The sequence below is a fragment of the Ctenopharyngodon idella genome, chromosome 8 (assembly GCF_019924925.1).
Source record: "Ctenopharyngodon idella isolate HZGC_01 chromosome 8, HZGC01, whole genome shotgun sequence".
Taxonomy (NCBI): Eukaryota; Metazoa; Chordata; class Actinopteri; order Cypriniformes; family Xenocyprididae; genus Ctenopharyngodon; species Ctenopharyngodon idella.
Genome location: NC_067227.1, coordinates 8,569,997 through 8,586,427, shown reverse-complemented (window position 1 = coordinate 8,586,427; position 16,431 = coordinate 8,569,997). Strand labels below are relative to the sequence as shown.

Sequence of the window (16,431 nt, the reverse complement as noted above, 5' to 3'; positions counted from 1 at the left end):
CTAAAATAAATATTTTCACAAAGATATTAAGCTGATATCAACATTGATAGTAATTAGAAAGTTTCTTGAGCAGCAAATCAGCTATTAGAATGGTTTCTGAAGGATCATGTGACACTGAAGACTGGAGCAATGATGCAGAAAAAATTATATTTTAAAATATATTAAAATAGAAAACATTAATCATTGTAATAATATTTCAAAATATTACTGTTTTTACTGTTAAAAAAAAAAAGCTTTGGTGAGCATTAAAAAAAATCTTATCAACCCCAAACATTATTGTAAATACTCTGCAGATAATATTTTAATCATTTACTTTAGCTTTATTACATCATAACAGAGAATATAAAATCAAATATTTGAACTCTGGAAACATGCTATCTTTATAATAGTTAATATTTATCTAAAACTGTACAAAAGGGTCTTTATACAGCATCAACATAAAATTCTATCATTATATTCTAGGAAGAGGGTCTTTTGTAAGGGGATCATCTTATTTGGGAGGCCAAGGGTTAAAAACCTCTGGATTAGGTAAGAATCATTAATCCGTGTCTTCCACTAATAGTCATCTAAAACTATATACGTTTACTGTGAATAATTACTTGGCTGCATTCGTCAAGCCTTTAAATAAATCCTCTAGCAAAAAAGCTAAAAACTGTACAGACAACAATGCCTTTTCTGCCAAGAGTGAGATTGATCTAGGTTGTGTGAAAATCATTAGGTTTTTTCCTTTTTTTGTCGAGTCGCTTCCCCCTGAGGCTCATTTAGGTTCGCTTACCCGCAGAATTCGATGTACTTGTAGATGCAGCCGGCGATCCCCATGGCAACAATGGCGTAGTACCAGGAGCACAGGAACATCAGGGTGAGACACAAGCTCATGCCCAAGAGTGACAAAGCCCTGGAGAAAGATCATAGACGGTCTCATGCTCATTTGTCCAGTTAGCAATTGCTCACAGTTATATAATTTTGGTGTCAGGCAGCTGTGTTTATACTAATTATGATAACCGCCACAGGTGAGTGTATTCTTAGTGGAAGAAGGACTTAATTATGTGGTGTGATGTCTGTAGCCTTCGCTTTAACATTAAAGGTTACAAAAGACTAGACTTTTAACTTTCATCAACTCAAACCAAAGATACTTTCCGTCACTGACTCAAACCTAAGTGAGCAGGAGTATGTGTGTAATTAATATACCAGTGGTAGAACTTAAAGCGTGGCCTCCAGTTCGGGGTCCTGAGGAGAGTCTGCAGCGCACAGGCCAGGTTTACAAACATGTAGCACATGAGAAAGAACCTGTGGGGGGAAACAGAGCCAAACTTCATCAGTATATGTAATATTGAGGAAATACTTCCCCTTGGAAGTTTTTATGCTTTGTTTTGCAGCAATGAACCACTATTTATTTGAAAACAATTTATTTGAACCACTAATTTGAAAACAAATTGGCTTTTATTAGAGTTACTGAACACAAATTAATAATTTGCATAAGTATTAAGTATTTAGTCAGCATTAGATTTTTTTTTTTTTTCAATTTTAAACAATATTTATATTATTATTTTAAAATAATAATATAATTAAAGAAAATATTATTATTATAAATAATATTTTTTTTACCATATTTTATTGATATTCAGAAGAGGGAAAAAAAAGAAAAAGAAAAAGGAACAAGAACAGAAGAGAAGAAAAAAAAATGAAAGCACAAACAGGGTAAAATATAGTATACACTGTACAGGAACCACACTAGTAACACACAAAAGCCATAAAAAAATGTTACAATGTTACAATGCATATGCACTGACATTAATTGACAATCACTAATTAGCCCATTTTTAACTAACATAAATAAGTATAACCAAGCTGGAGGCCACCCAAGGGAATACAAGAGAATGTAGAAAAACCTTGTCATAAAGGTGCAGTAAGTGATTTCTGAGAAACGCTGTGGAAATGGATTGGTCTATAGCCCGGAACACACCAAGCCGATGGCCGACTAAGTTTTCTCATTGTGTTCCGCACCGTCGACTGAAGTTGGTCCTCGTCGGCTTTTTTTGGCCGATTCTACATCGGCATCGGAGCTTGTCGGTCAGTCGGCCCATCTGATCATTCTGATTGGCTGTTCAGCTACTGCCACCTGCTGGTACGGAAAGGCATTACTTCTTATGCAGGCGCAGAGTGTTGGTTTGGTGTGTCAGGACAACTTTGGACCCAGACGCTGCCGACGTGAGCCAACTCCGCAGTCTGCTTTTGTCGCCACTAGTTCGTCGGCGTTGGCTTGGTGTGTTCCGGGCTTAAGCAACACAACACGCTTGTAGCCAATCAGCAGTAGGGGGCGTGTCCACTAATGATGGGGGAGGAGAGAGAGTGAGCAAGAGGGAAATTTAAAGAAAGACTATAGAAAGAGAGATGGCTGAGAGACATTACAAAAGAGAAAAGGTCAGAGGAATATCACTGAAAAAAGAAGGGTTATGATCAGGCAAGAGCTTTTGGACCCGCGTTAAAGGGATAGTTCACCCAAAAATGAATTTTTTTTTCATTTACTCACCCTCAAGTTGTTCCAAACCTGTATGAATTTCTTTGTTCTGATGAACACAAAAGAAGATATTTGGAAGAATGTTTGTAATCAAGTAAATTGATATAGTATTTTTTCCTACTATGGTAGGCAATGGGGGCGAGATCTGCTTGGTTATAAACATTCTTCCAAATATCTTCCTTTGTGTTCAGCAGAACAAATAAATTTATACAGGTTTGGAACTACTTGAGGGTGAGTAAATGATGACAAAATTTTTGGGTGAACTATCCCTTTAACATTAGAAAAACTTTCCAGCACTGGAGAGAACTGAAAATGGGAAGGCCTGAAAATGGATGTCGAGGTTGGGTTGTTTCTGTTCCATATGTGAGTAACATTGGTTTTGCTGTTTCACAGAACCAAGATATGCTGTTGTTGTAATGTTAGTTATAGTAACAGGACAGTTTTAACTGTCATTGTTTGTCTGGAGTTGGTGTGCTGCTGGTGACTAACAACAAATTCTTTATTGTATATACTCTTGCGTACTGTATTTTCACTTTATGTTATTCCTTTTCGTTCGTTCTTCATCTTCGCTTTATTTTTCGCAAAACATTATTTTGCTTTGCTTCAGCTATGATCAGGTGCGGATTAATGCACAAGCTTGCCTAGGCTGCAGCCACATGTGCAGGGGCCCTGGATTGGCCAGACTATTCTTTTTATTATTTTAAATTTACTTAAGCGCGAACAAAAAAGACCCTCATTGGCTCATAAGAAACATTAAAAAATAATAATAAGCAGGTGATTGGATAGATGTGACATTTTGGGTCACATCTGTCCAATCAGCTGCTGGTCAAATCATGTCAATCATTTTCATTTAAGTCACTGCTATTGCTAGACGGCATAGCGGCAAAATGTCCGAAAGAAAGTACGATAGTGGAGCACAAAAACCTAAAATACAAAGGTTACAAGAACAACGTGACCAAGATCTCTAAATTGACAGGATACATCAAGACAGGAAGTGGTGAAGTCACGCAGTCTGTGAGGGAGAGATCGTTAACGACAGGAAATCCAAACATTTGCCTATCATTCATCGACCTCAAATACGGCTTATCACTTAAAACATGTAAGTAGCAACTTTAAAAGTCCGCTCACTTTAATGTTAGCCTAGTCCTAGATAAATGTGCGCTATTATTTGCCACATATCCAAGTGTTTGCATGGAGAGCGCGATTACATGACATGGAGGCGCCGGTGCGATCACTTGCACTTAACTTAAAATACTCCGTCATTTTAGTCATACAGATAAGAGTAATCCAAACTGTAAAGGGTCCACTTTTATTTCTGTAAACTCACAATAACAGCAAAACGTTTTGCTTTTGTAAAATAATGAAAACAATCAGGAGGGGTGTGTTTGTTTGGGTTGATTTAAAATATCAACAGTCCTTCTCAGAAATCACATACTGCACCTTTAAGGAAACTGTTAGCTGGGACTGCTAGTGAGATCTCTCATTACTCATAATGAGAGAGCTCAGTCGTTCCATGGATATAATTTTAACATTTTCCCTGTGCAACTGACTCACAGTAGGAGGCTTGGTCTAGATCCACTCGAGTAAAACACATCTTCTTGCAACTAAAAGAAGCTTATGTAATAGTTTTTGGCATGTATTTGTTAGTGGAGTTCCTTCTGAGATATTCAATAAAACAGACCCAGCACCATTTTTATCTCCCTATTAAAAATCTTACATAATTCTTTTGTTATTTACTGCCACACACAATGATAGTAAGATTCTACCTTTTTACATTTGACACATTGAGGAGACATTGTATTGGTTATATTATTTAGAAACTGAGGTGTACACTGAAGCCTGTGAAGAATCCTGTATTGAAGTTTTCTGAGTCTTTTTTACCCCAGCGACTCAATTTTCCAATTTAAAAATAATATTTTAAAAAATATTATTATTATTATTATATAAAATATTTATTTATTTAAATTAAAATATATAAACATTTATTTATATAAAATAATATAATTACAGAAAATTATATTTTTAAATAACATATAATAAAACAAGTAAAATAAAGTTTGTGGTAAACCAACGCTATCTCACGAGGTCTACATATTTTACAAGGTGGCTAATTCGTACGAATTCGTACAATTTGTCTAAACCCCAGTGACAGGTAGGTTTAGGGGCAGGGTTAAAGGTAGGTAATTCGTACGAATTCATGCGAATTTGACAACTTATAAAATATGTACGATTTAGCAAAAAACGTATGAATTCGTAAGAGCGAGGTCGTACGAATTTATACGAATTAGCCACCTTGTAAAATACATACGAATTGCTGTGAGATCGGGTTGGTTAAACATAGATTAATGATACTTGAACGTTTTGCTCTACAACATAAACTGCACACAACATCAAGTTATGTTTACCACATAAAACCCCATTATAAAAACCCATAAGAAAATCTCGAGGGAACCACTGGAGAATTATTCTTCTGGGTTTTGGTGACTTCCCTGTAGCACTCTATTGAAGACCAAGCTTTTGGAAAATAGGCTATTCAGCATAGTGAAGAAGTTTTATTACAGCAATAGTGAGTGGAAACTGTTTATTGCTGTTCTTTCTCTGGGAATCATAAAGAATAAGGTGCGCTGTGTGCATTTGGGTAGTTGCTTACATAGACAGAATGGGTGCGACTGAATCCAGGGAGGCAATGAGGATGCCAATCTCACAGATGCAGGCCGTCAGGAGGAGAGCCCATGTAGGTTCACCGTTAGCTTTGCCATGACCAAACACCTGTAAAATGAAGAAATACCACTTAGTATGATCAAGTATCGAAGCATCAACAGAGAGATAATCAGAGGGCAAACATATACATGTACCCTGAGGAAAGGAATGATGCCATCACGGGAGATAGCTTGAAGGAGGCGGGGCGCTCCTGTCAAACTCTGAAGCCCCGCCCCACAGGTGGAGAAGAAGGAGCCAAACACAATGACCCAGGGCGAGGGCCATGCCAGAGTGCCAATAACCAAGTTACCGTTGACGCCTTCCCCAAATCTGTGTTTTGAACAGTGTTGATATTGTTTACTAATAGTGTTAAAAATAATTTTCGGTAACTGAAATAAGGCTGAAATAAAATATAAAAATTTGATATAATATTTATAAATATAAATTTAGAAAAGTTAATCTTAAAAAACTTAAAAGAAAATTAGAAATTAACAGAAATAAAATTAAGTTTAAGTTGAAATACTAAAACTTAAAAAACACATTACAGCTAAACAGAAATATTTTAAGACTAATAAACATGACAAAAGTACATAAAAAATTACTAAAACTTCAACTAAAATTAAATTTAAAATATTTTACTTTAAAAAAAAAGTTTTTATGTGGAAATTATTTTAATTAATTAAAATAAAAGCTTATTTAAAATATTAATAAATACTATAGCAGTATATAATTAATACTAAACACTGGTTTAAAATAATTAAAAAAAAAAATAATGTGGAAATTATTTTAATTAATTAAATTGAGCTGAATTGTAATGATTGTAGTTGAATTTTGAAATTGGAGGCTATACTGAATCCAAAGTAAATCAAAAGCAGAACTAGTATTATTATGGTTAAAAAATATTAACAAAAACTATAATACTATATCAGTGATGCTAAAATAACCCTGAGTAGAACAACAGACTCACTTGTCCCTCAAAACGACTCCATCCACACAGGCTCCGAACAGAATCACACTAGACATGTCTGCGAGAGCAAAAATTTAGGAGGACGACACACAGCTCCTATTTCAGCTATTTTACCACAGATGAAAAACATCAAGTCTTATCATTTTATTATTGTTGTTGGATATCCAATTACACTGTATCTTGTATATTTCAAGATGTGCAGTTCTGCACTGTGTGAAAGTCATGGGTCATTTATTTAAGCAAAGCCGTAAAGGATACAGATAAAGGAGGTGGTTGTGATGGCCAGGATGGTACCAATAGGGATGGACTTCTGAGCATCCTGCAGGTCACCAGAACGGTTGGAACCAGCCATGATACCTGTGACACACACACACACATTATATCTGGAAGCTCTGGTCAGTTATTGCTTAGATTGAAGGTAACAAATGTCATAAGAACAAAAAACATCAAACTTTCAAGAAAATAGAAAATAAAAATAAAAATCATTTGGATTAGATTATATAACAATCTTGTTTTTAACTGTTAGTCATTTAATTTTAATTCATTTTATTTTATTTTTTCTTTATCCAATGAAAACTGATTTTAAGTAATAATTAAAAACAAAAATATAGATTCATAAGTCTGATTCAAATTAATGTGACTATACATGTAAAATATGGCAATAATAAAGTATACACACAGACAACTGTTGTACTGACCTGTGACAGAAGGGAAGTAGATCCCAACCAGCAGGGTGAAGAAGCTGGTAATGTCAGCCAGGACATATCGGTTAGTGTTGGTTAGTGGGGCCTCAGGGTCGAGTACTGCCGATATACCTCGTTTCTCTATGAATGAATTTTTCTCCGCAAACATGCTGAAAAGGTTTTCTGTGAAGAAGAAAAAAGATTCACAATTCTCCATGTATTTTCAAAACAAAATTACATCAAATACAGAATCAGTACATTTTTTGAACATCAAAGCTAAACAATAACAATACTGGTTTACTCAAGGATTTCAAATATTGCAATGAGGTTCGAAATTTGTAAAATAGTACAGACATTTTTTCAACATCAATCATATAACATTTCAAATAATTTGAATCTGTGTTGAAACAAGTTTGATTAAACCATCAAAATATGAGAAAAAATATTTTAAATATCAGGGAAGAACAAAACACTAGACATAGTTAAGGTATTTATATGACAAAAAAAAAGGCAAAAAAGGTACTATCCAAAAATACTATACAAAAATACACTATTGTTCAAAAGTTTGGAGTCATTACGATTTTTTTTTTTTTGTGTGTGTTTTTGAAAAAAAATTCTTATGCTAACCAAGGCTGCAATTATTTGATCAAAAATACTGTCAATAGAGTACAGCAAATGCAACTGACACTTTGATGCTTCAAAAAGTTCATAAAAAGATCGTAAAACTAATCCATATGAATTGAGTGGTTTAGTCCAAATTTTCTGAAGAGACTCGATCACCTTATATGATGAACAGATTGAATTTAGGCTTTTATTCACATATAAACATTCATCAACTCACACATCAGTTGTAGTAAACAGGAAGCTCAAGCATGTTTACTTGTTGCCTCAAGCAGGTTCGGTTGAGCTTCTGTTTATGTTCACGGATGAATGTTTATATGTGAATAAAAGCCTAAATTTAATCTGTTCATCATATAAAGCGAACAAGTCTCTTCAGAAAATTTGGACTAAACCGCTTAATTCGAATGGATTAATTTTATGATCTCTTTATGAACTTTTTGAAGCGTCAAAGTGTCAGCTGTGTAGCTTACTATGAAGGCAAAGAAAGCTCTCAGATTTCATCAAAAATATCTTCAATTGTGTTCCAAAGATTAACAGTCTTACAGGTTTGGAACGGCATGAGGGTGAGTAATTAATGACAGAATTTTTATTTTTGGGTGAACTAACCCTTTAAAGTATTATTAATTTGAAATAGTATTAAAGTATCAATGTCTGTAAGTCTTGAGGGTTTCTAACCTGCCAGGATGCCACTGGTGACTCCAGGGATTCCCTGGATCTGACTAACATTGTTGTTGGTGAAGTAATCATCGCAGGTGGCGTTCAGGAACTCAGAGTCACAGAAGGATCTCCAAAGCCTGGTGGTGACCGTGACATTTCCCTGCTCTATGGTCTTGGCACAAATGTCAAACCCCTTTGACAGAAGAGTTCGGTTCCCGAGCACACACACCCTAAACAGGATAAAGTCTGTATAAATATGGACGCTCCTGAAATGTATTCTGTATCCTACAGGAACATTCTGAATGCAAAAGCTTCTACTTACGGAAATTCAGGTGGATCAAAAGATGTCTTGATGACCCCAGCGTAGACGGCGAGAATGGAGAGGATGACGCAGGCGAGGAACACAAGGGCCAACTTATTGACGTACTTCACACCGACAAAGACAACTAAAGACATCAAGGAGAGCACGATGGTACCGTACACACGCATGTTATTCAACAACGCTGCCTCGGCCTCTGATCCCTCCAGACCCTCCATCTTAAATATGGCAGCTGGTGGAACAATGTAGATCTACAAAGAAATCAAGAGAAAGAAAGAAAAAAAAATAGTAAAGAAAGATTCCACTGGTTTATATTGTGTAAAAATATATGAGTACTGAATTAATCATATTCATATTTAAAACTAAATCAAAACCTACAGTTCTGTTCATAAGTTTACATACCCCTTTCAGAATATGCAATATTAATTTTAACAAAATTAGAGGGATCACAAAAATTGGATGTTCATTTTTTTAATACTGTCCTGGATAAGCAGTTTCACGGCGGTTGTAAACTTTTGAACAGGATGATAATACGCAAATTTTTCTTATTTTGTTTAAAGATTTTTTTTTCATTTAGCACTGCCCTTCAGAAACTAAATGTGATATTTACATGTTTCACAGATGACAAAATAAGTACAATTCACTCCGATCATCCAGTTTCCAAAAGTTTACACCCCCGGCCGTATTAATAAATGTGACTTGACTTGATGTATGAGCAAAACTGTATTCAGAGTATAAATTAAAATAAAAATTGTACATTCAAAATCAAAAATCTAAGAAAAGAGATGTTAAATAATGTAATTTACAGTTTGTACCATTGTCTGTTGAAATTTGGATTTAATTGGTTAAATTAATGTCAGATTAAGCAAAAACCAATGAAAATGTACCAGCAGGATTTCGATGCAGCCCAGGATGTACATGGCCCCGGCGAAAGTGGTGCCTAGGTAGAAACATATACCAACGGCCCCGCCAAATTCCGGCCCCAGTGAACGAGAAATCATGTAGTATGAACCTCCAGCTATAAGTACACAAACAAATGTGTCATTAATCATGTACATCTAAAGACCTAAATAGAAAAGCATTTTACACCGTCATCATACTTTTCTCTTGTTGAAATGTCAATTCGACACAAGTGACACATCTACAGGCTATTGGTATTTTAAATAAACACAGAGACAGACATGCATCCACATAAGGGAAACACACAGTTATGAGTCCGGAGCTGATCTCAGCACAGTTGGGAGCTGTACTGCGCACTGCAGCTAACTGCCCATGAAGAACAACAGGACAGCCGTCCTCTGGGCATCTGCACACATACACAAACACCGGGAATTCAGCTCACCTGGCACAACTCCATTGGTGGCAATAGCGCTCATTGAGATGGCAGTCAGCATAGTCTGTAAATAGAGTAAATAAAGATCAATACAGAGGGGACAGTGAGCGACAAAGACAAGAGGCCTCCAGTGAGTCGTGAAAGAAAAATGTATTTATTAGAAAATAAACATTGAGCACATTAAGAAGCTATGCAGTTGAGGGGGATTTTTGACTGGTTTAGCCGATTCATCGGTTGTAGGGGGAAAAGGGGGGAAATAATTTTGTCCCTTGCCCCATGAATTGAAGTGACGGCCCTGCATAAAGAATTACAGAACTGCATTCTGTAATTATGTTGCACCATTAACGGTGATGTGTCATTTTTTGGATGCTAATTAAAAGCTTTACAATGAGGTTTCATTTGTTAACATTAGTTAACTACATTATTTAACATGAACTAACAATGAACAATTCTTGTACAGCATTTAATAACCTTTGTTCTAGAGTGGTGCCGGGATGATGTCAAAATTCAGGAGACTATTTCGCCAGTGTGTAGCAAATTAGCTCAAAAGGTAAATATGAATAATTAATCATAACTTGTTATAATTAATTATAAATATTTGAATCAGTTAATCGAATTAACTTGATGTAGCTGAATTAATATTACATTCAATTAATCTGTTCGGCCAGTGAACACTTAGTATTGATCGTCTATCAACTCTCCAGAAAAGATATTTTCCATGGCCACAGAAAAATAACGCTTTCTTAGCATGTAGCTGTGATCGTAATCGCTATCACTGACATTGGTTTATAAGCAGATCAGAATCAACTCGCAAGAATATGCACAAAGTTTTATTTAACTAAAATCACGAACACATACCTAGACTAAACACACACAGGCATACAAATCACGCATACATAGGAAATGAGAGAGTGGAAATTAAATTAAACCGTAGCATAACAGTGGAATGAAGCTATGAAAAGAGTAGTTTAACGAGCTGGAAGAACCACAAATTTCTCAATATAAAGCACCTTTGTTAAAGGTGCAATATATAAAAATTTTGTCCGCTAAAGAGGTCGCTAGAGGCCTATTTAAAACAAAGGCGTAGCTTGATGACGCCAAGTATGAGCGCATAATCTTGGGACATGTGGTCTCTACCTCAATGGCCGGTGGAAACAATCGGGATAGGACTCAGAAAGAAGTCATGTTCATGGGTGCGATTATTAACGTTACTGTAGTATGAAGCAGAGCAGGACCGAGTGTTGTGGGAGCTGAACGAGGGCGCTGGAGCAATTGCGCAACGACCGCCTCACGAGCAGCGGAACTTTTATTATGCCACAGTCGCCGGCGCTGCTTCCGCTTTTCCGGTCATGAGTATGAGGTAACGCAGCTCTGTTTATCATGTTAGATACATTTGAGTGTGTTGAAAATGTTACTTTGTGCATTCACTCGGTGGCTGCTGTGAGACACTTGTTTGAGACACACTGCAGTAAGGTAGATCGATTTTAGAATATCATATTAAATGCTGGATGGCTTGTATTGATAAATGGCATGCAATTAATTTTAAAACGTACTGTATGATGGAGAAAATACTGTATTACTGTTACTAAAAATAAAGCTGCATCTGATTATGCTATGTTAGCCACTTGACAAAATAGTGTTTTTCTCTGAGGCATGGTAAAGCATGGTACTTGCAAAAAATCAAGAAACATAGATTTAAACAATAAGACTAAACGTGTTGAGCTATATAACAACAATTAGTTTTCTGTCTATAAACATAACCAAACAGTTGTTCCCTTACCTATTAAAACATGTAATATATTAAAGCGTCTTTGGTGTTTCCATGGTTTCTACAAAATAAAACCGGAAACCGAGGGTAACGCGGGGATGACGCCATTGACAGGCGACTCCTCACACGTCCCCGGAGCCTTGGTTAAAATTGCAATTTTCTCACGATTTACAAATAGTTGGAAACATTTGGGATATTGTAAGTACTCAAGTGAACAAAATATATAACCCTGCCTAGTGTTTTTTGGATACTTTACTGCAAAAATTTTACATATTGCACCTTTAACAAAGGGGTTAACAACTTAATACTAAATCGCCGTTTAGTGTTCAAATGTATGATACTTGTTGAGGAGCATCCGGATATGGAGTCTCGGGAGAAATTCTTGATGGTTTGGTCCGATGGTGTTGAAGTTGCAATCAATATATTCTGCATTGAATTAAGAAATGATGATGAACTTGTGTTGCTAATTTGACCCTGTTGTCAAAGAAGTTGCGTATGGCCTGAAGGTGAGTTGACCAGCAATCAGTAGAATCAGCAAGAATAATGAATTAGTGGCCAGGTTTTCTATTTCTATGGACCGAATGTATGATTCATGTGGCCTGTACATTTCTGATCAGGAACTATCTCCAAAGTGTCTTTGAAATGTATGTGGGCAACAAATGGTGGAAGTTCTCAGTGGGGGGGCCAGACATTATGGTGTCTGCATGTTGACTTTTACAATTGTCTATTACACACAAAACGTAAGTATCGTCAACTTAAGTTTACCACAGACTTATTTCACTCAGAAATTGTCAATTATAAAAACCCATAGGAAAATCTCGGGGGAACCACTGGTGAATTAGTCTTCCAGGTTTTGACATCATCCCTGTTGCACTCTATTACATGGCTCTCTGAAATGCTTGATTCTGATTGGTCAACTGCAACATTCCAAGGTCAGTTATTTCCCAATAATGACCATTGTCAATAGCAATGCTATATAATGACCGCTTATCCGGTTATTTTAGGTCGGCACTTCTTTCATGTCTCTTGTTTCACACCGCAGACGCGCTCTGTCTCGTTTCATTCAGACATTCAATAAAAACAGAAGACTTCAGTTATTAATAGTAGGCCTATGATAATGTTGGCAAAGTGTTTGTCTTGCTGCTAGAACAATATGTACACTTTAATAGATTATAAGATAAACAGGTAAGATTTTAAAATGGCCAATTCTCAAATCAATATTTAATGCCCTCGTCATTATTTATGGGGTGGAAAGCTGTGTAATAAGTAATATGACTGTACATTATCCCTTTAAATGCCATCTTGTTTAAACTTGTTCGTTCGTTGAAATAGAAAACTTTTGTAACAATGTAAATATCGTTACTGTTACTTTTGATCAATTTAATGCATCCTTGCTGAATAAAAGCATTAATTTCTTTCAATCTTTTAAATGGAAGTGTACTTGAGCACATTTTACACTCATGTAACTTGTATGATATTCAATGTACTCAAATTCTAAAATAGGAAGCTAGAAAATGATTAATTTGAAAACACTAAGTATTTAGCCAAGATTCAAACAAACCTTGTGAATATTACTAGTGAGTGTGGGTTGACAGAATTATTCTGCGAGTGTGAGTGTATCTGCTGGGGTTTGGCAGGGTCAAAAGGGCATGATAGGGGATTTATGGTTGTAGAATCCAAAGGGACAGCTTTCAGCTTTTTTATATCAAACAATATTAAAACAGATATGACAGGAGGGGAAAGAGCTCAGAGAGGGACAGCACTGCACATTCACTTACATAATACTGCTCAAACTCACTCTGAAACAGAATAGCGCAGCAAATATTCACTAATATGTGACTCGATCACGCACAAAATGCATGCAAACACGCAAGCCACCAGAATCACCAGCAGCAGAGCGGCTTGTGCTTAACTGGCAGCTCTGAAATCAAATACCTCATGTAAGCATTTACATTTACATTCTTGGCAGAAATTCTGTCTGGCATGCTCACATACCGACTTACCAAAGTGACTTACAACAAAGCGATTGTATAACTGTAAGCAATCTTCAGTTAAAGGTTCAGAGGGGTAAAAGGAAACCTTAAGCTCTCGAGAGGGAGTCTCTGGGGGTCTTGCAGCATAACGGTAATAATAAATTCTTCTTTCGAGGTCTGAAGAGATTTTTCTGTTGGTGTAGATGCTATTAAATGCATTCAGATATGAAGGATAGAGAGGCTATTTGTGGAGTATTAATGTTTGAGCTTGGCGTAACTGGTGTAACGGAGTCTTGCAGTGTCTGTGCATGTGAAGACTGACCGTGGAGCAACACATGAAGACGATGGCGAAGGTTCCCAGGACGCCTCCAACGCCCACCAGCCAGGTCATCCTGAGGAAAAGGATCACCCCCAGGATGTTCTGCATACATGGCAGGTACACGCCCATTATCGTGCCCATACGTGGAGCCTGTCAATTAAACAATCAACCAATCAATAATCAGGACACCATGTAAATCTATTAACTGGTACATGCTGCTCAATATAATTCACAGACGGCATAATTAAAAGGCCATTTTTTGTGCTTGTCAATCAACATCCACCCAATCAATAATTAGGTACATCCATTAACGTACACATGACTGAGGTTCATGAAATTTTTATACCATGATTATTTGCCAGCACTGACTAGTTAAAGCTGTAATTGATGTTTGCAGTGCAATATTTGACCTGAAGGGTAAAAATTATGGATATTTTCGTCAGTTACAGCTTATTAAATCTAGCATTCTGCCCGCTTTAAATCAGACGCAGAGATAAAGTGTGGTAAGATTACATTTGCATGAATGAATAATAGCACTTATAATTAATAATGATAATTATTGAGAGAGTAAGAGAGGAGTGCGTGTGTGGGTGTGAATTACCTGCTTCTGTTCAGCAACTTTCTACTAATAGTGAAGCTGTGAGTTTCAAAAACTTCAAAAACAGCTATATTACCCACTCGTTGCTGAGAAATATAAAGTAGAGATTCAGTAGCGAAGCTATATTATTATTTAAAGACGCAGGGCAGCATTGATAAGTTTCTGTGCTCATGAATGTTTCTGTGTGTGCAAGTGTGTGTGTGTGTGTGTGTGTGTGTTTCAACGAAAGCAGCGCATTAACATAGAACATTGATTAAACTTGCTGGAACTATCTGTGCATTAAACAGCTTTAATGCACACCTTCTAGCCAATCAGAATATTCAGGAAGACTATGGTATAAAGCACAATACAGATTGTTTCAAAGCATTAAACAGGAAAATAATAGAATCATTGATGCAACTTTCATCAAATATTCACAAATTCTGCCGTAAAGCAGCTCTAAAAAGATAATAGTGTCATTATTCAGCTCAAGTCTGTTTAGTGTTGATTCAATTTAGTTTAACAACAATGTTAATGTTGCAAAATTCATCAATTACGAAACAAATTTGATTCTGCTATAAAGCAGCTCTACAGAAGACAGAAATGTCATCATCCAGCTCAATTCAATTTAGGATTGTACTCATCCAAAATAAGGTTCAGTAGTGATTTGGCAGTCTGTAGATGTACTGGAAGGCTTTTTATGACCTGCACAGTTTTCTTGCGCGCCTCCTCGTTGTTTTCTGCCTCCTCATGCTCTTTACTGCCTTGCGTCAGGTTGGAGTAGTTGGCGAGGCTGCTCAGCAGAGAAGATACCATAGGACTAGTGTCCATCTCCTCCTACAAAACACACACATACAAACAAAGGTGAACCTACATTCATACTGTATTGCAACCCTTTGAAACACTCATTAACAAAGCTGCACTACCTCAAACAGAGCCATGTTTTTCCCATCATACTGCTGGCTTTTCTCTACGTCACTGGTGCTGCTGTTAATAAAGGGGCTGCTCTCCTTGGATGTTGCATCTCCTGTGAACATACATGAATTAAACATTGGTGTTTATTATCATCTACAATAGAGTACATTGACAGTGGTCCCAAAAAGTATTCGGACACTTAAAAATATTAGGTTGTTGAACACAACCATTCAAAAGTTTTAAAAGAAATGAATACTTTTACTCAGCAAGGATGCATAAATTGTTACAAAAGATTTCTTTCCTATAAATGTGGTTCTTTTGAACTTTCTATTCTTCAAAGATTCCTGGAAAAAAAATGATCATGGTTTCCACAAAAATATTAAGCAGCATAACTGTTTTCAACATGGATAATAATAAGAAATTATTGTGTTTCATCAAAATCAACATCAAGTAAAAACAACCATCCATTTGCAATTTGTCAGACATTGCTCCCACTGAATCTGCTTACATATAAGATCAATGTCATCGCATTTGCATATAATACTAAAGAACAATGTAGTAGTGGTATCATCAGATTTAGGCCATAAGCATATTTGGTTTAAAATGTTCTGTCCTCTGTAAGAGTGCTTTGCCTCACAGTATTTTGCAGAATGCCTTTTCACATCTCACATAAACTAAGTGCTGTGTACAGTAGGGTAACATGGGGGTTAGATGTTCTTTTCTTTCAGATGGACAAGAAGTTGTAACGACAACTATAATTTTATAGTAAATTGCATAGTATTTTGAAGCAAAAAGATAAAATTAGACCCTTGGGGTAAGAAGACCTATGACCAACCAAGGGTTTAATTTAATCTTTTTTTACTTCAAAATAAAAACTATAACCTTTACTCCACAAATCTAAAAACAGTGATGTGTCCACAGATCCCTCATTAACAAATAGACACACAAAAACTTTGATATTCAACATAATACAGTATCATAGATCACTATTTTCCAGAGACACAAAATTAGATCAATCACCCTCAAAACTAGTGATTAAATCCCACATATGTTGATAATCAGATGAATTGACAACATTAAA

The 16,431-nt window shown here is 36.1% G+C and overlaps 1 protein-coding gene across 2 annotated transcripts in view; it reads right to left on the bottom strand.

Annotated features, from left to right (window-relative positions):
* slc12a5b (solute carrier family 12 member 5b) overlaps positions 1 to 16,431 on the bottom strand; it is a 65,058-nt gene that overhangs the window by 13,161 nt on the left and 35,466 nt on the right. For both annotated transcript variants that reach the window (XM_051902752.1, XM_051902753.1), the window contains exons 2-15: positions 15,362 to 15,462; positions 15,141 to 15,272; positions 13,862 to 14,008; positions 9,808 to 9,862; positions 9,353 to 9,483; positions 8,469 to 8,716; positions 8,165 to 8,376; positions 6,884 to 7,051; positions 6,444 to 6,542; positions 6,186 to 6,243; positions 5,374 to 5,548; positions 5,169 to 5,287; positions 1,189 to 1,287; positions 776 to 895 (exon numbers count right to left, since the gene is read on the bottom strand). In XM_051902752.1, the coding sequence (XP_051758712.1) occupies positions 776 to 895; positions 1,189 to 1,287; positions 5,169 to 5,287; positions 5,374 to 5,548; positions 6,186 to 6,243; positions 6,444 to 6,542; positions 6,884 to 7,051; positions 8,165 to 8,376; positions 8,469 to 8,716; positions 9,353 to 9,483; positions 9,808 to 9,862; positions 13,862 to 14,008; positions 15,141 to 15,272; positions 15,362 to 15,462 (1,864 nt within the window). The remainder of the gene's footprint in view (positions 1 to 775; positions 896 to 1,188; positions 1,288 to 5,168; positions 5,288 to 5,373; positions 5,549 to 6,185; positions 6,244 to 6,443; positions 6,543 to 6,883; positions 7,052 to 8,164; positions 8,377 to 8,468; positions 8,717 to 9,352; positions 9,484 to 9,807; positions 9,863 to 13,861; positions 14,009 to 15,140; positions 15,273 to 15,361; positions 15,463 to 16,431) is intronic.